Genomic DNA, 27,568 nt, shown 5'->3' with positions numbered 1-27,568 from the left:
TCTATTTCATGTGGCTTGGGACAAGTTTTTGGAGCCATTTGAATTTTTCTTCTACAGACCATCAGAAGCATAGAAACTTTTCTTTATCTTTTACTCAAGAAGCAGATAAAACGCAATGGTGAAATACGGCTCAAACATTTCCAGGGATCCTGCTATTCTCTCTGATCAGGTAGGACTGCCGACATCTGTGACTGAATAACTAAATAGCAATTCTATTCAAAGATGTTTAAGAAATCATATTATCACTCACAATTTTAAATAAGAGTTCTTCACATGGTAATCTAAATTCATTTTGTGTTTTTACAGCAGATGGTTAATTTGCAACAAATATAACCAAAAAAAGAAACTAAACAAAGTGAAAATAACTCAAATTTAGCCATCATACTAGCTTGCCACCAAAATGATGCGAGGATCCATGTTAGGATCCTCAAAAATAACTTTTGCTCCAACTCATTCCCTGGTATTAGGAAAGATTAAACAGACATTCATGTGGAAGTAGGATACGTGTTTGCCCCTGGGGACTGAATTCAACTGCTCAAACATTTACCTAAGACACTGAACTGTCCCTTAATGACGCAATGATCGTCATGATGGTGACAGGTATGATTAAGGGTCATAAATAGAAAGAACTGTGAATTTCCCTGCCATTACATACAAGCTGTGAATGCAATTTGACAAAGAATCAACCGACTGGGTTTAATACATATACATATATATAATACATATTATGTGTTGAAGTATCTAAAAAATGTCCCCTGTGATTGTTTTACTGTTTATATACCACTCATTTTCACTCATACATTTAAGATATTTTAGATTTCAAGCAGAATCTTTGTTGTAGTTGTAGAGAAATAAAATTCCCAGGGCCCAAGGTAACAGTTTTATAAAACGTGTGATGTCCAATTAACTGAAAAATCTCATAATTAATTCAAATGAATTAAGATTGTTTAAAAAATAAAAGGAAAAGCGGTGACCTATGACATGTTTTTGTATAAATTACTTATACAGTAAGTATAAACAACAAGTTCCAATTGTATAGTCAAGTAATTGTCTTGAATGCCTGTATACATTGTCATTGAATTTATATAAAACTTATTTTTTTGTTTTGTTTGAAGTTCAAATCTTAATCGAAAAGTAGCTAGTTATAGCTGTTAAATTATTTGTGTAGAAAGTAAACGTATTACCTGCTAAATGTAGTGAGAGTAGAAATAGAAAGTGGCATGAGAAGAAAAAATACTCATGTTAAGTATGAGTAACTCACATTTATACTTAGGTAAAGTTTTAGTAATTGTACTTGGGTACATTCCACCACTGCTCAGAGTGAGGTCATAATGAGGCTATAGTCCTGTATTTTATGATGCTTATATCTCCGTTAGACCTTTTTCATAGCAGGCATTTTTACATTTCACAACAACAATCACAAGTGTAATTGATAACATTAAAGGGGCTCTATGTGACGATTTGTAGCGATTTACATGTATCAATCACAATCACTTACGGTCTCTCTAAGCCAGTGATTCTTAACCATAGGGCCGCGGCCCAAGCTTGGGCCGCAAGCGCCACCTAGAGGGCCGCCAAAAACTTTCAGTTTTGCACCTGTGGGCCGCGAGGGCCGCGGGACTGCATAGGTTATCAACTGAAGACACCAGAGAAAAGCTGTTATCCATGAGACGCTCAGTTACAATGCAGCTTCCGACCACACAGTGGCGGTAATGCGTCAGTAAGTTGTTTAAGAAGCTCACAGAAGAACAGAAGACATTCAGCTTGCTGCTCACCTGTAGCCAGGGGCGTCGCACGGTGCGACTCGCACCCGTGGGAGGTGTCGGTGTCTCAACACCCACACTTTTCCCGGTTAGAGGGTTCAACACCCTCACTTTTTCTGCCGTTTATCCGCAGTTTTCCACAAACACCTCACTACAGTCGCTCAGTTTCTCTGGCCGCTCTGTATCTGCGCCCGCTGCAGCTGCCTCCTCTCCCCCTCCCTCTCCTGTTGCTGCTTCAAACAAACATGACACCGGCTTTGGGACTGACCGGCTGATGATTGGCTGTTCTGCCTTAAGTCCCGCCTTTCTTGCTGTGTTAGATTTATTGTTCAGCTCGTGCTGATGATGCGGGAACAAACGTAAAATACCAAATAATAGCCCGTTTATATGTTTCATTCACTTAACAGACCAGGCGTTTATTTGGGACAGGCGTTTAATTCCCTCCTCACAAAACTCCGGAATGAAAATGTCACAAACTTGGCCAGCTTCTCTGTGAATTCTCTGGCATCCTTCTGGGCACAACACGTGAAAAAGGCGAAGAAGAAAAACGTGCAGTGTCAGTGGTCACGTCTTCTTCCTTGATGTTTTTTCAAAATAAATTAGATTCTGCATTGGCGGTTATTTACCCAAATATACACCTCCACCCAGCGTTTAAAGGGGACCACATGATGTGTTTTCTAATTTTTTTATGTGTTTACAGCTGCTAATGTATGTAACGCTGTTACTGTGATGATACATGACAATTAAGTATTGAATATGTCTATAATAACCACATCCTGACATGTAACTGTGATTTTTGATGGGTACTAATAATAACAATCATGACAAAAAATTAACAAAGACTGCAGATCACGATAAGAAGCTGTAACTGGCAGTGAGCTGCTTTCTTTTCTGTTAGCAGTGAAGTGATGTACTCCATGACAGAACATTATAAAATATGATAATGTATAAAATAATGTTAAACCGTGAAAAAAAAGTAAAGTTGCAGTAGGCTTCTATTATAAATATGCAGCATATATAGTTTATTATTATTATTATTATTATTATTATGACTACTACTACTATTTTTCTGCATATTCTTGACTTTGAATGGGAGCTGCTGTAAATCATTTCTGTTTCTGATTCATATATTATGCAGTCAGTTGTCCATATTTTAAGTTAAATTAAATGAATCAAGACAGATGTCACATTTACATGTCAGGGTGTGGTTATTATAGACACAGATTCAATATTTAAGTCATTTATCATCACAGTAACAGTGTTACATACCAGCCTTAAACTGGTAAACTGGTGAGTTAAACTGTGGTCACTGTATGTTACTGCGTTGACGATTCAGGACCCTTGTCAAAAAACCTTGTCAGTTATTCAACTTTATTAACGTATTACCATGTTAAACTGTAAGTGGATTTTACTTATTATTGAATACAAATCGAACCAAGAGTGAGATCAATTAAACCTATATGCAGTGTTGGGGAGACTTAAACTACATGTAGTTGAACTACACAGCTTAACTACAATTTGCTGTAACTTGCTGGTAGTTAAACTACATTCATATTTTGTGCTGCGTCAAGTATATCAACTACTTTTTGGGTAATTTTTTGTAGTTTAACCACTCAATGTACTAACTACAATTTTGGCAAACAAGACGAGTTTTCATATACGTATATATATATATATATATATATATATATATATATATATATATATATATATATATAGAGAGAGAGAGAGAGAGAGAGAGAGAGAGAGAGAGAGAGAAATAAAAGATCTATATAATATACATCTTATTTTATTTTTCTTTGAAGAAGTTCAACACTGGTGTCCCAGCCAGTGCAGCTTTTTAGTGTTGGTAAAGATATTTATAGTGCCAAATGGATCCGGCTGTCTGATAAAAACTTTGAGAGACTGCTCATGTGACATCTAGTTCTAGTGCCGAAGTGTTAGTGCCTCTGAAGTTCCTGTGATGTTGACCAAAAATGTCAGCTTTTGTTCTTTAGAAAATAAAACTTGAGTTGAGAGGCATATGTGAATTTTTTGTAGGCTATTATATTTTGTTTCATATACATCATATGTTGATTTATTTAACGCTGATTTAAATGAGTATAATGAGTATAAGTAGTTGCTAAAGCTACTTTTTTTAGCAGTAGTTTTACAAACCACATTTCTCCAGGAGTAGAAATGCAGTTTGTTAAAACTACAGCCAGGCTGAACTACATGTAGTTTTACATGCTACGCTTGCAAACTAGCTTCCCCACTGCATATACAGTGTTAATATTTAATGGGCCCCAGGCCACTCTGCACTGAAAAAATTGGGCCTTAAGGTCGAAAAGGTTAAGAACCCCTGCTCTAAGCTATTTTAATATTGACTGAATCTTTGTCAGTATTTTGTATTTGCATTTCCTGCAAATACAATTTCTGCTGTAAAAAATGTTATCACTGTCTGCTGCTGAAGTCTGTTGTTTTGGCTTATTTACCAGTAAAATAAGCTGCCATTTGGTTGTAATGAATACTGTTGATGTTGACAACAAAGAACTATATAGTACCAGTACATGGTATGGTAATTTGTACCATAGATAATAACTGACAATATAAAAAACCTTTTAAACTGCGTTGAGCAGGACACTCATGTTGAAGACGGTGATGAGATTCCTGAGCGTGGAAACTGGAGCAACAAGGCAGAGAACTTGCTCACTATGGTTGGCTACGCTATTGGCCTGGGAAATATCTGGAGATTCCCATATCTAGCCTACAAGAATGGAGGGGGTAATTATTTTGTACCGGTATTAACAAAAATAAAAAATTATTGTTACAATGTTGCAAGTATTATGAATATTATGAAACCTTGTTTTTATTTGTGTGAGCAGGTGCCTTTCTCATTCCCTATTTCCTGATGTTGGTTTTGTGTGGAATTCCCCTTTTCTTCCTGGAAAACGTTATTGGTCAATTTTGCAGCCAAGGCCCACTCAACGTGTGGAGAGCAGTGCCACTACTGCAGGGTAAGCCTGAAAGAACAGGAGGAAAAAATCCCCACAGGCTTAAGACCAAGATTCATTTGACTAAAGTGAACTTTTGGTAGCCTGGGGATTTTCAATATGAAGATACATTTCCGTATAAAATTATAGAATTTTTGTAAAAAAATAAAAAATAAATTAAAAAAAACAAGAAAAGAAAGAAAGAAAGAAAGAAGAGCTTCAGCTAATTGATTTTTTTTCTACTTTTTTAAAATTATTTCTCTTATAAAACAAAAACAAGTGGAAAAACATATATTTAGAATTAAATATTTGTTTCAAGTAAAAAAAAATAATAATAATTTTTTAAAAAAAGCAGCCCCCGGGCTGCCTTAAAATGTTCAGTTGACTGAATTTGAAACAACAAGTTAAGGTTTTTTTAAAATGATTCATAACAAATAATCTCTCGTTTTCAGTTGTACTTATATTATTTTTTAAAAAATTTTCAATTTAGTTTCTAAACAATACTCTGGACTACTCAACATAATCTTTCAATTTTTTCAACTATAATTCTGAAGCTGAAAATATTTCAACTACTACTATTAGTTAAGTCAGTTTGTCACTGTACATAACAGCTGTTACCAGGGCCAACTGCCAACGCTTGTGATGCTGACCAAACACAGAAACCACACGATACACACAGCTTTATACTGTTTGCTGTCAAACCTTGTTGGAAACAGGAACCATCTGTCAGATTTCTTCCACAAAGTAAACAAAACAATCATTTTGAACCAAAAAAGCATTTTAGAATTTTTAATTTACAATCATAATAATGTTTTTTAAAGAAAATAGATCATTGTATTCTGCACCTTTCTACAAGCTCTGTAGATGTTTTTTCTTTTGTATTATTTGTCTACATAAAATTTTTTTGAGCACAACCTTTTACTCTGAAGCTATGCATGCTGGGAAATATGCTGATTGTGTTTTTTAATGTGTTGTTTGAACTCCTTACAGTACCATCATACTACCTGGGTGAATAAGTTAGAGGTTAGAAGAACTTGTGTTTATAAGAAAGTCTGAATTAAATGAAAGACAGTCCCGTAAAAGATCAAGATTACAAGATGTGTGTGTTTCGAAAATATAATTTAAATTTCAGTATCTAATCTAAATCAATCATATTCATCCTGAAATTAAAATTGGAATATGTGGTAATATTTGTTGATGGAGACTGCTTCGGCTCATGCTCTGTGGGCTCTAGATCTTGTGTTTTATATAAAAAAAACATTGTTTATATCCAGATAACTTATTATAAGTGCATATAATATATTAATATCATATTAATATATATTATCTTCTCCAGGTGTTGGCCTCTCCATGGTTATAATGAATTCATTCGTAGCAATTTACTATAACGTCATCATCGCCTACAGCCTGTACTACATGTTCGCCTCTTTCCAGTCTCCTCTGCCGTGGTCCAGCTGCCTCAGTTGGGCTGACAGCAACTGCAGCAAAACGCCTACAGGTCTTTTTTTAAATATATATATATATATATGTGTGTATATATAAAATTTCAGTTCATTTGAGGAATCTGCTGATTGGTGAATGCTGATCTGTTACTGTTTAGCTTATTCAGTCGTAGCACCACTGCACTCAGAAAACTAATACTGGCTAGTATTGACTTTGAGAGGTGGTGGTTTGATTTTTGTCAGTATTTTTTTACTTCCACCCTTAAGGCCGCTTTCCTTAAATGATAAATGTTATTTGCGTTTTGTGAATGATGACTGTAATTGCACGGGCAATTCAGGAATATTTCTGCAGTTATGGTGCTCACCAGTCTTGAAATAAAATCCTAGGTACTCTTTGTCTGGGACTGAGACAAGGCCAAGTAAAAAATTAGGATGATTCAGAGATGAGCCAGAGTACTATAAACACTACCCATTGCATGGATTGATATGTTATGCAAGCTATTTACTGGTCCTGTTTCCTCTTCTAGTATATTGCAATGTAAGTGGCGCTGTAGTGTCTAACTGGACTCTGGAAAACCGCACTTGTCCTTCATCCGACATGATTACAGTTCCAATGCAGAGCCCTAGTGAGCAGTACTGGGAGTAAGCATCACGCACCCAAGCACGAATGTCAAACACACTTGTCAAACTGCTGTGGCTGAACGGTCAGATGTCTCTCCTCCTCAGTCGTGTGGCCCTGCAGAGGTCCAGTGGTCTGGATGAAACAGGACCAGTAGTTTGGCACTTGGCCCTCTGTCTGCTGCTGAGCACCATGTTTACTGTTGCAGCGCTCATCAAAGGCATCAAGTCATCAGGCAAAGTAAGTCAATATCTACATAATAACAAGTCCTTACCTCTTATTCATTTTATTCAGGCATGAATGTTACATAGATAACAATTATAACAAAGGTTTTGACAATGCTGCACATTCTACTGTACATCTATTTCAAATGACAGCATTTGCACTGTGATCTGTGATCAGTGTACACACTCAGTGTAGCCTGTGGATTCAATGGCTTTGTCTCTCCAGGTTGTGTATTTCACAGCTACGTTTCCCTATGTGATCATTCTGATCCTGCTGATCAGAGGTGTAACACTAGAGGGAGCTAGAGATGGGGTAGAGTTCTTTATTGGATCCCAATCCAATATGACGAAACTGATGGAGGCACAGGTGAGAACCAACTATCCGTGAAACTATCCCAAAACTCGATGCAAATATTTTCTTCGCGTTTGGTCTTAATGCAGCGTAAGACCTGAAGAGCCTACAGCCATACTGTGGGCTCTGTGAGGCAGAGTGGTGCTTTGGGCTAAACTGACACTGATGTTAGCATGCTAACATGCTTACAGTAACAATGCTAAAATGCTAATGTTTAGCAGCTATACAGTATTGTTTTGCATGTTCATCATCTCAGGTTAGCGTGTTAGCATGCAAATCATTTGATAATTAGCACCAAATAAAGCTGGGGTTGGCAGGAATGTCATTAGTTTGGCAGAAATGAATTTGACAAGAATTTCATTGCAATCGCGCTAACAGTTGTTCAGACATCTCACTGAAAAACATGAATGTGAATCTTATTGTAGTGCTAGAAGAAAAGTTAGAGGCTAACCAAAGTCACTGACATGTGTAAATGATTCACACTTACCAAAGGTTTTTAAATCAGTCCGGTAGATCGCCTCAGCTGGCAGCTGTAATGCGGCTGCAACATATTCCTCTGGGGCAACTCCGACTGTCAAAGTAATGTCCACTAAAAGTGCTTGTTTTTACCTCTGACAGGCAGAGGTTGTTGTTCTGACAACATTACAGAAACAACTCAAGAGAGTGAACTTTTTGTTGTTGTTTGCCTTTTCCCGTGCTACCGTGGGTAACCTCGACAAGTACCATTCACACAGCTCTAGAATTATCCGGTCTTTATTCGGCTTGCACCACTCAGGAACAACCAACACACAGTAATGCACTTTCAGGGCTCAATCGCAGCTTGTGCATCTAGTCTACAGCTTCCTCCAGCTGTGCTCCTGTGCATCTCCCCTGCATCTTCCTGAGGCCCAGCATGCTACTGCATTTAAAGGGAGACAGTGATTAGTAACTGGTACCAGCTCTGTCAATCGCTCACCTGGCGCTGCTCTCCTGAGCCTTCTCCACCTCTCTGTCTCCTGCAGCCGCCCCTCGACCATGCTCACCGCCACAAACAACCATTTATTTACACCAGATACACAAGTATCTAAAAGAAGTCGAGAGGTGAGCTGTTAAAGTTGTTTCCCCATCTAGATTGTCAAAACCAGTTGAACATTAAGCCATGACTCGGTAAATTGGTCTGTCCAACTGTCATATTCATGCAACAACTTCTCACATCTTGCAAGATTTCAGAACAAGACTTTTCTTTGTGTTACTGGTATCAAAATGGATCTTATTATTTCACAAAAGGGTCTCTCTCTGCTGGAATTATTTCTGCTATGTTGTATGAAAAACAATTGCAGTCGGTTATTAGCAAAAACAATCACTTTTATTGGATGTCACTTTGACAGTCAGAGTTGCCCCAAAGGATTATGTTGTAGCCAAGGCAGCCGTGTCACAGCAGCCAGCAGTGGCCACCTACTGAAGCAATTCCGAAACATTTGGTAAGTATAAATCATGCCCCAACATGTAAACTTAGCGCCCAGGTTAAAAAATGCAAGAATTTCCTTTTAAGTTTTCAAAATATGTCCTATATCATTGGTTTAACATTGGTTGGTGTGTTTTAGGTCTGGAAGGATGCAGCCACTCAGACTTTTTTCTCCCTAGCCATTTCTACGGGTGGCATTTTGACTCTTTCTTCTTACAACAACTTTCACAACAACATGTTCCTGGACGCAGCTGTGGTGTCCATCATTAATCACGGTAGGAAAACACCATTTAGGTTGATCAGTCTTTCAGATTTCAGATATTTTTTATTTTTATGTTTATTACTGAAGAAGCGATCTTAATCAGAGCTCAGTAAAGTTATGTCAGTAACATTTTGTGAGTAATTTGTTTAAAACTGCAGCCTCTATGATGATTTTGTACATTTCTGACGAAGTCTCCAAGTGCTAGTATTTAAAAAAAAAAACAGTGTGGTGGCCAGCAGCAACGTCCCCAGAGAGAATCATCCATAGCTGTTGCCTTCATTTTCTGTCCCTATGGAATAGCTTTACTGCCACCATTTTTGTGGTGGCAGGTACACATAAATCTCGAATATGTGTGAAATAGAGCATTTTATCTCTGAACTGATTAATCTTCTTGACTACTTTCCTCTCCTCTTAGTTACAAGTGTGTTTGCAGGCATTGCCATCTTTTCAGTTCTGGGTCATATGGCTTTCCTTTATGGAAAACCTATTGGAGAAGTGGTGAAGGAAGGTCAGACAACTTAAATACCACATACTTGAAAGAAAGAAAGCTGTTGTATACCTTCTTATGTTGTGTTTGTCCATCTTTGCAGGATTCGGCCTTGCATTCATTGCATATCCAGAGGCTTTATCTAAGCTTCCCATCTCCACTCTCTGGTCTTTCCTGTTTTTTTTAATGATTTTCATAGTTGGCCTAGACTCACAGTTTACAATATTAGGTGAGAATGTTCGCTATTTAGCAAAGATCTAGATTTCAAACTATTCCAAACCAGCCACTGTCTCACTAAATCTTGTCTGTCCTCTTGTCATCAGAGGTGATCACCACCTGCCTGAGTGATGCCAACCCTGAAACCTTAAGATCCAAACGTTCTTTATTGACTATAATGACATGTGGCGTCGTCTACCTCCTGGGTCTGCCATGTGTCACAAGGGTACTGTGGATCTGAAAACAGTGACTTTATTACTACAAACTGATATAATTACCCTGTGTACCTTCAATGTGTGTGTGTGTGTGTGTGTGTGTGTGTGTGTGTGTGTGTTTGTGTATGTGTGTGTGTGTGCGTGTGTGTGTGTATGTGAGTTAGGCAGGAATATACTGGGTAACTCTGCTCGACACGTTTACTATCAACACGGTTCTGCTTGTTGTGTCCAGCACCGAGGTCACTGGCTTCATCTACATATATGGTAAATATAATGACAGCTATAGTGATATATAAGGTTGTAAGTAATACCTCACATTTGATACAACTAAACTTTATAACTTTTAATGGCTTGGCTGTATTTACTGAATGTATGCTCATACAGTATACAGTTTATGTCAGCAGTGTTCCAGCAGCAATAGAAACAGAATGTCTACATATATACATATATATATATATATTTCTATGTACATATATACTTATATATTTCTATGTACATTTCATTTACAACATATTCTATGTGAATAGTAGTTATTATAGTTTGTTAGTAATTTTTTTATTTCTGTGTCATGCTAATATCTGGCCCAGCCCACATGGGATTACAAAACACCATTGTTAAACAGAACATATGTCATGTTCTGGTTTTACAACTATCATCAAAAAGATATACAAATATATGAAATTAATTAAATTACAAAATAATGTATTACCAATTCCTTGCAGGGGAAAGAAAGAAAGAAAGAAAGAAAGAAAGAACAAATAAATATGAAATCACAAATTTCAAATGAATTGTACATTTAAAATATAAGATACAGATACAGACTTCAACAAACACCAGATAAAATTAAGTCAGAAAAATGTACAACAACATATAATGTAAGTCCCTTGTTTTATCAACTCGAAATACATTTTCAAATATTTAATTATACATATTTTAAAGTAATTTCAAATACATATATATATATATGTTTTTGAAATTACCTTAAAATATGTATAATTAAGTATTTGAAAATAGAATCAGAGTGTCAATCAATCAATGATATAGGAAATACAGTAATAGTTATAGTTATTAGAAATAGTAATTCTTAAAACAAGCGGGCACTGTAGTTCTAGCAAACAACAATGTTGTTGACACTAAAACATGTTAAAGATCAACATGGAAATGATTCAGATGATCATTGATTGATTTCCCCTCTATGAATTCAACAATAATTCTGTATGGCTTATACATATAGCAAATCTGTCACCTTGGCTAGCAGTCGACTGAGTGCTTTTTTGATTTACACATTAGAACCAGATGTGAGACAGCTTTCTGTTGACCTGAGCTGTGAACATGTACATGTTCTTCTGGTGTATTTCAGGAGGGAACCGCCTTATCAAAGACATTGAGATGATGCTTGGAAAAAAGAGCTTTTGCTTCTGGCTGTGGTGGAGAGCGTGTTGGTTCGTCATCAGCCCCTGCATCGTTGTGGTGATTACAACTTGTCCTCTGGCTAATCTGGCTATTTTTACTTTCAACACCCACTTTACGAGGCACTCTTTTTATGCCTAATACCAATATAGGCCCATATCTTTTAGTTGGTTTTGTAGGTAATCTGTATTGAAATAAAAGTACAAAATTGTACTCTAAAAGTGAAGTGAAGTACATGAACTGCATTATATATGTAGTGACCAAACTGGTGTTGAAGAGAATAACTTTATCCAATTTGAAAGATAATATATAATATAATGTTAATTGCTGCCGATGGAAGAACAGAAGATGACAGAACATCCCAGCACGAAACTGGTGACATTAGTAACCATCTTTGTAAATATGATGATTTAACAGTTGTTGTTTTTTTCTGAGTTGAGTTACAGTACAATACACTGTAAGTAAGTACGTAAGTAAGTAATTATTTTTTTATATAGCACTTTTTTCAAAATAAAGTTTGCACAAAGTGCTGTACAGGGTACAGTAAACATAAGTAAAAACAGAATTAAAAACAAACATAAAAGTAAACAACAAGATAAAATAAAACGAACATACATGTACAGATATTTGCAAAGAATAATTACAGTTCAGTTGTAGGAAATGCTAGATGATTAAGATGGGATTTAAGAAGTTGTTTGAAGACATTTAGTGAATCAGCTGATCTGACAGAATAGGGTAGACTGTTCCAGAGGGATGGGGCCCTGACGGCAAAGGCGCAGTCACCCTTAGATTTGAGGAGGGAGTGGGATATAGATAGGAGGCCTAGGTCGGACGATCTGAGTGGTCTAGACGTGGAGTAAGGTTGTAGGAGTTCGGCAAAGTAGGGAGGAGCAAGACCATGAAGGGCCTTGTATGTGAGAAGTAGTGTTTTGAAGTCTATTCTGTATTTTACTGGAAGCCAATGAAGGGATGCAAGAATAGGTGTGATGTGGGATCTGCGATTGGTTTTGGTTAATAGTCTGGCTGCAGCGTTTTGTACGAGCTGCAGGCGAGACAGGGCTGCACGGTTGAGACATGTAAAAAGAGCATTACAGTCAGCGAGGTGAGAGAAAATCAGGGTGTGGATTAGAAATTCAAGATGGCTGGTTGTTAGCATCGCTTTGATTTTTGAGATGTTCCGGAGTTGGAAAAAGCAGGATTGTGCAAGTTTGTTTATGTGTGAATCAAATTGTAAATTGTGGTCAAAGATTACACCCAGGTTTCTGGAGGAGGGTTTGAGATTGGCAGCTAGAGGGCCGATCGACAGACTCAGTAAAGGGATGAGATTATTAGGACCAAAGAAGAGAACTTCGGTTTTGTCTGGATTTAATTGAAGGAAGTTGAGAGACATCCAATCCTTGATAGCAGTCATGCAGTCATGGAGGGTACTGATATTAGCCATGTCGTTGTGTTTAAAAGAGAAATAGAGCTGCAAGTCATCAGCATAACAGTGGTGGGATATACAATTGAACTTGCTGATCAAATTGCCTAGAGGTAGCATATGTAGTGAGAAAAGGATGGGGCCAAGGATTGAACCTTGCGGAACTCCACATAGTATAGGTGCAGTAGAGGACATGAAGTTGTCTATGACGACCTGACACTTTCTGTTAGATAGGTAGGAAGAGAACCAGTTAAGAGCGGAGCCCGAAATACCAACCCACTTATTGAGGCGATTGACCATGATTGAGTGATCAATGGTGTCAAAAGCAGCAGTTAAATCAAGCAGGACCAGAACTGAATGTTCGCCCTTGTCAGCCCGCATGAGGATATCGTTTGTCACTCTAAGCAGAGCTGTTTCAGTGCTATGAAGATGAATGTGACACTTTGACATGAGGGTCTCCTATGTATGAATATGATTTGATGTTATGTTCACCATCTAGGTGATCCTGTTCTGGTCTTGTGTATCCTTTGAGCCCCCCACCTATGGAAAGGTCCAATACCCAGACTGGGGCGTGGCTCTGGGCTGGTGCATAAGTGCGTTCGTCATCATCTGGATCCCTGTTGTCGCTGTGTATAAGCTGTTGAGGGCAGAAGGAAGCCCCTGGAAGGTGTGTATGACACTGAATTATTGTATGATACAGGGTGCATTAAAAGCAGGCTGTATTAATTCTGTCAATTTCTGGCAGTAATGTTAATTTGAATGATAAGCTCCCCCAAAAATGAAAATTCAGTTATAATCTACTCACCCAACGGTCTGTATATCCTGCCGTGGGGACGTTTCTTAGTCCATAAAGTGTTTCAAGAGCTTCACTGCAAAATAGCGTGGCAGCAAATTCTCTTTAACAAATGACGTAAAAGATGGGGACTCATTTTGAAAGTAAAAAAACAAAACAAAACACACATTTAATGGGCGCACTCATATTCATTGTTCTAATGATGTGATAACCCTTTCTACAGCGTCTGAAGTTGTTGTGTTCTCCGTCTGAGGAATGGCGTCCCTACCTGGACATCCATCGAGGAGAACGCTACTCAGAAGAGCGTTGTCATCGAAGAAGAGCAGGGTCAACAAATAATATCAAATGTGAATCTAAGTTCTAGTTCATGGCACCTATATTTATACTGATGTAGACTGAACTGTTAGATATGATCCTTCGTGAATTTTATGTTGATCAAGTTTGTTGTCATTGTTTCAAGTTTTTTGCCTGGGTTTCAGCACAACAGCACACCTCAATGGTGCTGAATTCACCAAATGTCTACAGTAGTTTACAGATTTTTTTTTTTTATCAAACTGTTGTGGTAACTGCTGATTGTAGTTAGTTTTCAAATTCTTCTGCTGATATTATAAAATCCTGCCTTGTGTGTGTAAGGGCTCATCTAGTTAATATTCTCTCAAAAGCGCCACCTAGTGGTCATCAAGTAAACAAGGCAGATGACACTTTGTGTACTTTTAATTACAGATCGTGTTCTTGAAATTAGTTAAACAGTTCCTTGTCCTTTTAAAATTCTATTTCTTTAGCAGTTAGCTTCTTATGTTTATGTCTGACCAGTGGTTAAATTGGCTTTTGTAAGGAGGGGGAGCCCTTCTTCACTCAGCGGCCATTATCTCTCAAAATATTTGTTTTTTTTTACCTTGCACCATCAGCGTAATACATATTTTTTCAGTGGCAGCGGTGGGGGGGTCGGGTTGTAAGGTTTTTTTTTTTTTTCCTTTGAGAGACTGTGGCGGAATGACTTGATTAATGGGAAACCTTAGCATTAGCTCGTCTACGTTTAGCTAATGAGGAGGGCGGTTAATCAGATGAAAACTACTCACCCTCCTCATCTTTTCACAATTTGCTAACGTAGCATTAGCTATGTAGAGACTTCGTCACAGAAACAAAAAGGTGAAAAATACAAACATTTAGTTTCAGTAAATTAACAAAGTTAACATTTTGCTGTGAGTTACTTCCCCCACCTTCTGTGCGTCAGCAGCACCGTGTGTGCGTGCGTGCGTGCACTTGCGCGGTATGCGAGAACATGCCGGTAGCAGTGAAAACATGGACTGGAGTTTCATTGGTTCAGGTTTTATCTCAATAAACGAGCGGAACGGATTCAGTAATGAAGCTCTGACACAGCGCTCTGAAAACAGCGCTGAGTGAACAGGCTGATATATTGATGGGGATCCAAATTAATGATTTTAAAAAGTCATATAATGGTAGTTACACCCATGATTACAATGAAACACTGAAGCAGAGGGAGCTCAGCTCCTGCTGGCTGTACTGACGAGGTGAGGAGGCGGAGCTGAGCTCCGGAGGGCTCCAGCCCAATTTAATCTCTGTGTCTGACCACTCTCCAATTTGGCTCTGCAGTTAATACATTAAGGCAACTGCTCCAAAAATGCAGTTATTATTGTTTTAACACGCGAATACTATGGATGACCCAAAAAAAGCAATTTTGCATTATACAATAGGAGAGAACAAAAAACTTAATAGTGAATACTGAAACAAAAACAAATTATCCTATGTCACCACAAAATCATGATTCAGGAGAAGTTCTAAAAATAATCTTTAATATCTTCTACAAGACAAGAACATCTCTTCCTCTGGAGAATTCCTTTATTCAGAATCACATTGATATGATCAAATAAGCCAGTGAATTATGTCATTTCACAAAGAAATAACTTGCCTTCTCTGGAACCATCATTGCGTGTGGCTTGCACGAACTGTGAATCTGGTTTTGTTTCCTACTTTTGGAAGAGGTGACCAATAAATAAAACTGTTCTGATTACTGTCACTGTGACAAAGGCCTGCAATATGTGATGTGACGATAAGAAGCAACATTCCTGCCACCTGTTAGCTGGTTTTAAGCATCTATTGATGCATTACAAACTATGATTGATTCAAGGTCCTCTGGCTTTGTAATATACTTACTAAAAACATGCCTGCACATTCATCCAGAGCATTATAATTGTGATGATGTATTTTAAAGTCCCATTTCCCTTTACATATGTGATAAAATATACACATGTGAAACAAACTTGCAGTGTATTTATATTACTTGCATGTGTTATGTTGAAGTATTAGAGGGAGAACTTGGTAATCGACACACAGATTTTGAGTTTTTAGTAATTTTCTCTTTTGTTTTCTTTTATCTCAATCCTATTTTAATTGATCTTAATATTATTACTATCATTTGAGGGCAATAAAGTAAAGGGAATTGATATTGAGACGTTATTAATGTTGACAGATTATAAAAAATCATAAAAAAGATTGAATCCAAAGTGGTGTTGACAATATGTACATGTGTGCGTCTCTATTTGCTGTGAGTATATTGCAGATCATTGACCATCACTGTCACTCATGTATTCACTTGTTAAATACACAGTCCACTTTCTTGCTGTAATGCTCTGAGATGAAAGAGATATTCTCTTCACTCAGAGAACAACGGTTACAATGAAACCTTCAGTTTATGACATTACTGACTCTGAATAAAAGCATACATGAGACACACAAAACCATCAGAGATCTTAAGTAGCTTTAAATGCAATGTTTATTTCAGTGACATCAGTGACAGGTGTTATAGAGCTGTTTTAGAATGGGCCATTGTTAAAGGACCTTATGTTACACGATAGTTGACCCAGCTCTGGCTTGAGAACAACCGGTGACGTCTAACCATGGATTGTTTAAGCCCAGTTGCAGCACTTGCAGCTGTCATCGAACACTAGGCTGACGGCACAGTGTTGGACGTAGGTCTTTCCCTGGTTGCACTCGTAGAAGTTGTTTTTGTTGGTTGGGTCAGGGTAGAGTCCATTAGACTTGCCAGCGCAGAAGCCCGATCCTCCACTGCCGCTGCCACCACTGCCGCTGCCACCACTGCTGCTGCCACCACTGCTGCCACCACCGCCGGGCAGAGGCTGCTTGGTTGGTTGGACTGGAGGCAGGGGGTCAGGACGAGCACTGCAGGCTGAGGAGAGAAATGACAGGGGTAAGAGGCTGGAAACCACATCAGTATGTTTATTATCAGAGGATGTGTAGTTCAGACATACAAGCTCCAGTTCCCAGTCCACTCTTGATGGTGCTGATCAGGGGGTAACTTCCCTGGCCACAGAAAGTACCACTGAAGTCATCAAGATCCAAACTCCACACCATGGCTCCACCGAAACCGTTCTGCTTCAACCACTGAATCTGTTGAGAGGATGAGATCAGTGTTAACCAATGTTAAAAAAAACCTTTAGGTTTGTGACAGGAATTTAGATTTAAAAAATAAAACGACATACCTTAATCTGGAAGCTCTTAACATTGTCATATCCAACCCATGTTCCCTGGTTGTAGGCATATGGCACCTGCTGGGGGCCATCCCAAGCCTGAGTGGCTCCTTGCTTCAGGAAAGTACAGATCTGATGGGAGGGAGAGACTGAAAGTTAGGGATACATGTAATATATGTACATACAACATATTGTCCTCTGTTATGGTCTCTAGAATGAAATTCAAACCTCATAGTAGGCCCAGAAGCCAGTCTGACGGGTGAAAGGTCCAGCAGCTCCGGGTCCACTGGCAGGAGCACCAACAGCTGTGTTGGAGGAAGCCAGGCGGAAGGTGTGGCCGTAGGTGGGGAAACCAACCAGCAGCTTCTCAGCTGGAGCACCATTGCTTTTCCAGTAGTTCATGGCATAGTCCTACACACAGGTGATTACAGGCCAGTGTGAGCATCTGTATTTTTATTAATTTATTTTTTTTAATAAAAAACTGTATTAATTTACAACAGGAGCCCTCACTCACCACATTGAAGTAGATCATGGATCCCTGGTCAGCAGGGCCCTTGTACAGAGGGCTGTTCTCTCCAACATTGCGCTCCCAAGAACCATGGAAGTCATATGTCATGACGTGGAAGTAGTCCAGCACACTGACAATACAGACATGAGGATTAATGTTAAGTAATCGCTGTCTTCTGTACAACAACTGTGAGGGTATGTAATGTTTGCATGTGTCTGCTCGTGTACTCACGCTCCGAGCTGGGCGATCTGGTATCCAGAGTCGATGGTTCCCTTTCCAGCAGCGACAGCAGCAGTCACCATCAGACGGGGCCGGTTGGTCTTCTTGCCTTCTGCCTCGAAGGCGCTCAACAGCTCCTACAGATGGGCGATGAGAGAGAAACAGTTAAAGTTTAATTGCAGAAAGTTTTACAGATAAACTTTTTTTGAAGGCATTTGATGACAGTTTTTTCAGGACACAACCAGTTCTTCAGAATACCCTGGACAGAAGGTCCAATGTGTATCATTTAAGATTCAGTTCAGTTGGTTGCTGGATGCTACTAAATCCTTCACATTGGACCTTTATAATGAGAAAAACTATGTACAGTGTTTACGTCTACAATGTCTACTACGTCTACTAACCCTAACCCTCCGTAACCAGAGAATGAAAGGCAACATAACCGACCTGGACCAGAACAGTGAAGCGCTCCTTGTCCGCAGCTGGGGAGCCACGAGAGCCGGGGTACTCCCAGTCAAGATCCAGACCATCAAACTGGTACTGACGCAGGAAAGTGATCACGCTGCTAATGAAGGTCTGACGATTGGCAGCAGAGGAAACCATGGTGGTGAACCTGACGACAGAAATACCGTCAGAGTGCTTTTACCAGTACATTCCTCCAGGTGAGAGTGCTGATGCTCATTTCAAAACTACTTACTTTGCAGTACCAAAGTTCCATCCTCCGATGGCCAGCAGAGTCTTAAGGTTGCTGTTCCTGCAAGCACCAACAACATCAACTCACACTTAATCCCTGCAGGTGTTTGGATGCTATATACTAACATGTGTTTTCTTGTGAGAATACATGTGTACTGACTCGTTCTTCAGGTCCTGGAACTGTCCATAGAGCTTCTCGTCATTCCACTCGTAGGTCGTAATCATGTTGTTGTCCATGCCAGCAAAGGCATAGACAAGATGGTCACAGAGACATGGGTCAATGTTGGTGGGAAAATACTTTCCTGCTCCGGGACGGTACTGTGCCCAGTTAGTGAAATAACAGGACAGGATGTAGGATGATCCTGCAAGATGTGGAACAATTACATCATGTCACCCACTTAATACATCTACACTGGGGCTGCAACTAACGATTACTTTCATTATCAATTAATCTGCCATTTATTTTCATGATAAATCCATCAATTATTTAGTCCGTAAAAAAAAATAAACACTTGTGAAGAAAAAAAAGGATGTCATATCCACTGCCCTCCACTCAGTTTGCACAGACCTGGAGAATAAACACAGCTACATCCGAATGCTTTTGGTTAAGCAGCTCAGCATTGAATACAATCTCACCCATGAAACCGATTGGAAATCAACCCACTCTGGGCTTTAGCACCAAACTCTGCAATTGGATCTTGAACTTCCTGACAAACAGACCCCAGACAGTTCAGATTGATAGCCACACCACAGTTTCCAAGCGCTCAGAGAGATGTCTTCAAATTGCTTTCTTTAGTCCAACCAACAGTCCAAAACTCTCTCCATTTACTCATCATAAAAAACCCTTTACACTTAATTTAAGAAGTGGGAACTAGCCAATGTTTGACATTTTTGCATCAATTATCAAAATAGTTGGCAATAAATTATCTTTTGAACGTCTAGATTAACTGAATAATTGTTGCAGCTCTAGTCTACACATATGACTCCAACCATTGAGTGACAAAGGATATAATTACCTAGCTGCACATGCAGCAGGAGAGCCAGTCCTGCAGAGAGACGAGACAGAATTGGGAGTAGTTAATGAGAATTAATCTGCATTATGCACAAGATTGAATTAAGTTAAAGTTTCCAAATTGCTTATTGGTGAGTAGCTATGCTTACCGATGCAGATAAGTAGCTTGCCCATGGTGCCTCTGTACAATGAACTGAAGACCAGAAGACTCTTTTATACTTGAGAGTTCCTCCTCATATCTGCAATATCTCTAAAACATATTTGATGTGGTCTTACTACTCAGCAAAACTCAAAAGTCAAACTTTTTTGTTTGGTTAACACCAGTGTCACGTTGGATTGGCGGAAGGCACCGATAACCTTCAAGCGCCTTTAGATAATAATAATATGATCTGATTAAATGAGATATTGTCAAGGTTATTATTGTTGGCCAGGTAACAGTTCTTTGGTTTAAACATTGACTGCAAAATTCACATTGCACCATTTTCCATTTACACAAGCTGTTTGATACGGATGTTTACTCAGTCGTCCTTACGTTCTCCGCGACATGCCTTATCAATCTCAGACATAGTTAAATATCAGTTAATATGGATAGTCTGGCCCTGTAAGTAACTCCGTTGTTCGTCTTATTGCAACATAAAGGATTTTTTTTTTGTCCTTGAATGTGGCTCAGCAGTGTTTGTAATGAGATGTGGATTATTGAATTAGTTGTACACTTGCTGTGCCATTTAAATCTTAATTAACAGACACTGGTGATGGTGATTTACACTCAAAGCTATCGTTTATGTACCATCTGTGAAAGTCCAGTTTTAGTTGGCACATTAAAGGGGATATTTATGCAAGTTTATTTGTAATTTGTAGTACTAGTGCATTGCCCGTAGGAAGCATGTATTCCTATAGAAAAGTGGGAGGTTAAGTAGCTTTTTCATGGATGGCCAAATGAGGCTTTGTTTGAAGGTGGGACGTCAGGGATATAATTGGCTGTTTTTGACTACTTTTGATTATACCATTATATTTCACCTTAAAAACTATTTACCTTGCCTTACTTGGTGTAATTATTTTTAGCACAACCTCACATATGTGACTGTACAGTTATTTTTTCATTTTAAGGTACTATATTAACACTATGGACCTAAAATCACAAAATAACATAAAATCAGAGTAGAAAAAGTTTGTTTTTTTACTGTGAAAACCACAAATATGTTTAATGAACCAATTGCATTAGTTATAATGCAAATATAAATTGTTGTTTACTAAATTGGTGCATAAGTTTTTGAAATTTACAAAGTTATATGTAACTATTTACATTTAAATGCAGGCAATGCCTCAGGCTCAGGGCTCAGCTCATTCCTGCCTGTTCCACATTCAGCTGTCTCCTCCTTGGTTTGCCTCACAACACGACTCCACTACTCACTAAACACACCACACCAAATACTACGTAACACACTAACTATACACTCCAAACACGCTATATGTCACAAATCTCTCAACTCTCAAAACTCGCTATCTCTGTCGCCGTCTCCAACACATCACTGCTGCTGTCAATCATCCGCCGATGTCCCTCCCACATTTTCCTGTTACTCAATAACCAAACTTGCTACTTGGACACTTTTGTGACAAAAGCACATTTTTACTGTTTCTTCTTGCACCAGACATAAAGCAAACGTAACGGCAATGTTCGCGAAAAAGCGTGTTGGACATTATTTACCCTAAATCCAGTTTTGGACGTGCCAGTGCGTCCGCTCCGTCGACTCGGGAGGTGGGCCGTGTGGGTCGGTTAGCGGCTAGCAGCTAGCTACACACAAACATCCACAGATTCTGATCCCACTTTGTTGACCGTGCGTCTCCGGATCTCCTCAGACCCGAACAGACTCGGTCTGGACTTGTTTAATCTCATTACAATCCACAACAGTCAGTTTAGATGAACAGAACAGAACGGGACTGAACCGCCAGCAAAATCCCGGTCCAGCTCGCGCCGCTGACAAAAGCACATTTTTACTGTTTCTTCCTGCACCAGACATAAAGCAAACGTAACGGCAATGTTCGCGAAAAAGCGTGTTGGACATTATTTACCCTAAATCCGGTTTTGGACGTGCCAGTGCGTCTGCTCCGTCGACTCGGGCGGTGGGTCGTGTACACGAACATCCACAGATTCCGATCCCACTTTGTTGTCCGCGCGTCTCCGGATCTCCTCAGACCCGAACAGACTTGGACTTGTTTAATCTCATTAATCCACAACAGTCAGTTTAGATGCACAGAACGGAACAGAACCGCCGGCAAAATCCCGGTCCAGCTCGCGCCGCTGCAGGTATAAATCTGCTTGTTTTTTAAGGTATGTCGTGGGCTTGAGCTCTGCAGTGATTGGCTCTGGCGCGCATGTGACTGTGGTGGCTCCGGTGGATAATGCTTGCAGAATTTGTAAAGCATTTATGAAATAATTTATTCACACTATCATTGCAGTCCAAGCAAATGCTTAGTTGCACACCACTGAACCACGCGGCAGCCATGTTGAAAGTCTCAGGTCAGTCTGATCCTGATCCGCAGTGATATTTGAGGAACACACACACACACACACACACACACACACACACACACACACACACAGACAGACAGACAGAGATTTCTTGCTTTTATAGAGAGATTTACTTATTTTGACAGAAACAGTCACATTTTAAAAGTTTCATTTATATGTTGCAAATAGAAAAAGTGACTACAAATAAAACTCTCAACAAACTAAATCTGTGTACCTTCAGTAACAATCAGCATTAATTGAGACTACACACAAATCACAACAAATCATCTGCATAAAGTGAAACATGACATGCTCTTCACATTGGTTATTGCCCATATAAGGATGGATAATGTGCGATTGTTTGGGGATATAAAAGTCAAGGAAAAACAGTGAGAGGCTCATGGGGCAACCTGGCCGTCATATTTGTGAAAACTGATGAATAAACAGACTCTGAATTAATGACTACAAAGGACTTTACCTTAAAATGACCCCTATTATTCAGTTGTCTGATATTTCATCCTACAGTAGTATCACTTCTTTAAAGCTAAAGTGCTGAGAGAAGCAAAGGGGGAAAAAGTTTAAATGTTCCACCTGTCACTGTGGATGGGATGAGTCTTTCTCATTTATCATTGTCCAACCTGGCCAAAGATTCAAAATAGCAGCGCTCCAGTCACATGGTGGCTTTTATTGTCCTGGTACAATGAATTTGGTGTGGGATTGATTGAAGTCGGTTATATCTTGAATAGATCTTATGGTTGATTGATATTTTAAACTACCAATAGAGTCTACAACCATGCGAGCAGCCCTGTGAAAATATGCTACAGTTAGCATGCTAACATTCTCACAGTGACACGGTAACATCCTGATGTTATGGTAGTTATAATATTAACCTTGCTCACCATCTAAGAATAGCATTTCAACATGTTGCTACTTAACACAAATCACTAAGTACATAGATATTTGACCATTTGGACTTTTTTGTATTAAAAACAAATACTGCAGGTCAGACTACAGTATTATTAGCTAATGACTCGATTTGACTTGCCCAAATTTTAGTCCAATGTCAGAGCACAAGTTTTGACCTGCTGGTAGTAATACAAAGTTTCAGGGGATCACCAAAACTCATTAGGATAATCCTCTGAACACCTTGGATGTCAATACTGAATGTCATGGTAATTTATTCAAAAATGTTGACATATTTCAGTCTGGACCAAAGTGATGGACCATCCCAAGAGCCCAGCTGCTAGGATGACTTAAAAACACAAGGCATACCATCAACACTGAGCCAGTATCACATACAATCCCATTAAATCTCATTCCCAGTAAATCTACAATCACCTCTGGCCAGCACAGCCGGTCTTTATTTAAATTTTTTTCCACTAAATACAATTTGTCAACAGCGTTGTATTATCCATGCTAACAACAGCTCAAAGCTAAACTGCTAGATAAACACAAAGTAAAAAAATACCAGCCTATTGCATGAGAGTTTCAGCATACTGCAGTCCATTTGACCCGTTCTGAAGCCTATATACTGTCATTGTTTTATGTGACTGCATCACTGTTGCATCATGACTCTTATGGCTAAGCACTATGGGTCAATTTTTAAAGGACATTTCTTTCCATTTTTCCCTTTGTTTTCTTCATCAAATCTACCCTACGTAGTTTGAATTTATTTCAATATTTCAGTACTTTCTACATACATCACTTCATATATTTAATTCATAAAACCTACTCTCTGTCGTATTATCCTTCTGTATTTAAATCTTATGATATTTCTGTTCAAAGCGTGTTACATGCGGTACCAAATCACAGCACCAGAGGGAGTCAACCACCATGTAGAGTCCATTTTGTGTCATTGTGTATAAGGTGGTCTTGAACATGAATCAGTTTATTCTTGGATCAATATAGTTCACCTTCAAGCAATGGGATCTGCTCTTTCGAATGGTCAAAACTTTCAGCTGTGCTTCCAGCAAAACAGAGCTTAAAGTCTGAAAAACAACAGATTTCTTGCTCTGTGAGACAAATTTCAATGAACCTGCTGAACCACAAACCAAACTCTTTCACCATGGCAACCGTGAACAGCGAACCGGCAGATAAACACAGACCTGTTGCATCTCCCACGCAGTACACACAGCCGCATTACACACACACACACAGACACACAAACACACACGCACACACACACATGCACGCACACACACACACACACACACACACACACACACACTGTGCTTGTTAATTGAAATGTGACACATGGAAATGATGATGAATCATGACTAATCACGTTGTCTTTGTGAAGTCACTGAAAACAGCCATCTGCGCTTGTGTATAAAACTGAATAAAAGTGGAGCTCTGTAGTTATAATAAGTAATGTTTTTTATTTTCTCACAGCAAGGGAGCAGGTGTGATTAAGTTGTACCATAAGCAGGGACGGTGTGATTTCTTTTGATCCTGCTAACTTATAAGAGTGCAGACTGTGTATAAGGAATAACTAATGTTTTTTATTTTTAAGTTTCAGTCCGGAAGAATGTCATAAACCATTAGATTATACATGCAGTATGATCTCTGTGAAAATATTGTACGAGAAACGAGTAGCACTCACTGCTCACTTCCCTCCATCTATCTCTGTCCCTTGGCCCCCCCTCTTCCCCACCACCACCCTCCTCCTCCCTCCTGCATAAGGCAGGCTTCTCAACAACCCGTTGCTATGAGATACTGCTGGGCTTGTCACCATGGCAGCAAATTCTCAATCATTTTCTCCCGGCCACGTTTCCATGTGCACCCGCTCACATACACGTTCAGCTGTGATGTGGGAGGGTTGTCCTTGAGTCCTTGAGTGTTCCCAGGTCCAGCTGGAGAACAGTTCACCTGTGAACAGAATTCAAATGCTGCGACATGCTATGACATGGTAAAATCATGCCACATTTTCAGCATGACATCACGTGCTAGTGTGTGCATTGCTTGGCAGATTTCTGCACACACAACTCTGTGTGCATGTGATACATAAGCCACATTCCTAAACTTGACAGAGATGGTTGCTTCTGTTCAGATGTGCTGGAAACAAAGAGCCAATTTATTAATAATAGCAGAGGATTTGATTTGGGACCTTGGCTCACTGACAGCTGAAAACACACACAATTTGTCACATAGCGTTTGACTGTGTATCATCATTGCAGCAGTGATGATTTACTTGAATTCTCATAATTCTTATCCTTGATGAGACACACAGGTATTTCCTGGGGCAGATTTACACTCCCAAGTATTTAGTTCATCCAGAAGAACTATAAACTATGAACTACAAGACTACGGCACTATGCAAGAGATGAAGGGAAGAATTAAACACCAGACGTGACTTGAATTTTCTCGTCTCGGGCAGCTGATGTCAGCTCACGGAAGATGAAATTAACACGCCGAGGAAAAGAAAAAAGGTGAGACAGAGAAAGAATTGAGCGAGAGTGTGGAGAGATAAGAGGATAGGCAGAGCTGATTTTCTTTCTCCAATAAAAGCGACAACCCCCCAGTGTTGCTATGGCGACCTCCTCTCTCTCCCTTCCTTTCAGCGAGCTACCACTTATCCTCGCTGCCTTTCAGTCAGCAGGGCATGTGGGTGTGTGTGCTTTTGTGTGTTGGCTCCTGAATGAATCAAGCAAATGAAGGGGAAAGCCATTAGAGGGCCAAGTCAGACACGCACACACATGCACACACAGAGATGTATACATACACACACACACACACACAATTAATATACATTAATGAAGCTGCAAAAATGTCTCATATTTCCAAGTCAGCCCACTTCTCTTCTCTTTCCTTTCTCAGTTTTTTTGCTCATTCATCTCACACTATTTTCTGCAGTAGCTCCTCTCTATCTTCTTTGTCTTTATTTCACAACCATTCTGCCTGATTTTCAGTCACCACACATGCACCCACTCAAATACACACATATCCTCTCTGGCACTACTTCCTGTGGATGTGAACTACAATGAAAAGGAAAACGATGAGGACATGTAAGGAGCTGCACGAGTCTGTCATCTTTTTTCTCTTCCCATTAGCAAAAGGTCAGTGATCATAAAAGAAAAAAGGTGAATCTTATACAATGAAAAAGAGTCACCTCAAATGTTCACAGGAGTGAAAACATCACCATTACAAACTATACTGTGCCCTGAAATCCCACCATGTGCTGCTGGGTGGGAAAGTGGGTGATCAAAATCATAGAGAAAGACGACTTTATTGTAGTTACACATCTCAAATGCAACACTCAGTTTATGTACATGACTCGTAGCTGTTGTCATCACACTGCAGAGGAACTGCACAAAGTCTGCATGATTCAACATCAGCGCTGGTGTATTTTTCATCACTGATCAGAGGCTGTGTTTCCATACACCTCTCTTGCCTCTTCACAGCACTACGTTTAATAAGCTCTCTTAGTGCTAAAATAAAAAATACATGCACTCATGCAAGTTTCTGGCAGCTGTAAGAATGAGTAACAACTCTGGATGTCATGGAGAATATCCACACAGACATTTGTTTTAATATCTGACAATCCATAGATGTGATTTGGCATATGCAATCTCAGAATCCACTAATGGCCAAATACATATTAAGTAGCAGAACCCTGTGTCCTCTGATCATACCGTTCTGTCTCTACTAATAGAACATGTTGCATGAATCAGGATAGAACAGTCATTTTACTGCTTTGTGTACAAGTTTCGGAGTAGTGTTGTGCAGGGCTAGAAAAATTGCTTTGATTTGTAAAGTTTAGGAAATGCGGTTAATTTTGACACACACAAGACTTAATGTAGTAACAGTAAGAGGGCGACAGAAGTCAATCTAAACCTACATCAGCTGATTTTTTCTCAGCTTCGGGGCAGAAAAAACAAGCTGTGAACATAACATTTAGTTGAAATGGTTGAAGTTGTCATTTGTAAAGTATGGAAACAATTCTAAGTTAGCTCCAAAAGAAAAATATGGGGCAGCATGTCACTACCATAACCAACAGCTGCTCCACTTTGGTCGCTATCCTGTGCAGTAGATAGCAACGGTTAGCTAATTAGCTCATGGCTCAGTTAGCCGTTGAGCCAGACTTGGATAAAAAACAGCTGGACACCAAACTGGAACCTCACATATCCTCCAAGACTGACAGCCGACGGTTGGAAAACTATCTGGGATATGGTACAGAGGTGATTTACAGCAGCTCTGGCCAGGACTATGACCCCAGGAACAAGAAGATGCAGCAGGAGCAGGAGAGATGTGCAGCTAGTGACTGTGGAAGGACAAACCAACACTGTGTTGGTGAGTTTTTCTCACATACCAATGAAGCGTGTTTTACAATGAGCTCAACTTTGTTTTGAAAAAGAGAGAGACTCGAATTCAGACTATGTGTGGTTGTATTTTTGTGTTCAGTATGGAAAGAAGCTGTAAGACTGAGATTTTACGCATTCATGTTGTCCATGTATAAAAACTGAGAACACTGTTTCCTAGCTAAAATTACAAGGGCAATAGTAC

At 39.3% G+C, this 27,568-nt stretch overlaps 2 protein-coding genes across 2 annotated transcripts; one reads left to right on the top strand and one right to left on the bottom strand.

Annotated features, from left to right (window-relative positions):
* On the top strand, positions 1–16,144 carry LOC115582772 (sodium- and chloride-dependent neutral and basic amino acid transporter B(0+)-like). The gene is made up of 15 exons (XM_030418973.1): positions 1–169; positions 4,382–4,526; positions 4,628–4,759; positions 6,072–6,233; positions 6,705–6,819; positions 6,904–7,036; positions 7,247–7,387; positions 8,956–9,091; positions 9,494–9,586; positions 9,669–9,794; positions 9,889–10,007; positions 10,161–10,260; positions 11,357–11,466; positions 13,326–13,493; positions 13,843–16,144. Exons 1-15 carry the CDS (start codon positions 116–118, stop codon positions 13,981–13,983), a joined length of 1,875 nt encoding a protein of 624 aa, XP_030274833.1. The 5' UTR covers positions 1–115; the 3' UTR covers positions 13,984–16,144.
* Positions 16,145–16,395: 251 nt separating this feature from the next.
* LOC115582787 (acidic mammalian chitinase-like) lies at positions 16,396–19,795 on the bottom strand. Its single transcript, XM_030419000.1, has 11 exons — positions 19,707–19,795; positions 19,562–19,591; positions 18,706–18,907; positions 18,550–18,606; positions 18,300–18,465; positions 17,868–17,992; positions 17,643–17,766; positions 17,357–17,539; positions 17,141–17,260; positions 16,910–17,048; positions 16,396–16,827 (listed from the first exon to the last, which is right to left on the bottom strand). The coding sequence occupies exons 1-11, from the start codon at positions 19,729–19,731 to the stop codon at positions 16,547–16,549; spliced, it is 1,452 nt and encodes a 483-aa protein (XP_030274860.1). The 5' UTR covers positions 19,732–19,795; the 3' UTR covers positions 16,396–16,546.
* Positions 19,796–27,568: the final 7,773 nt, after the last annotated feature.

Source organism: Sparus aurata, chromosome 6 (genome assembly GCF_900880675.1).
Source record: "Sparus aurata chromosome 6, fSpaAur1.1, whole genome shotgun sequence".
In the NCBI taxonomy this organism is placed as follows: domain Eukaryota; kingdom Metazoa; phylum Chordata; class Actinopteri; order Spariformes; family Sparidae; genus Sparus; species Sparus aurata.
The sequence above is the reverse complement of the archived record's forward strand: the minus strand, read 5'-3'. Positions and strand labels throughout refer to the sequence as shown.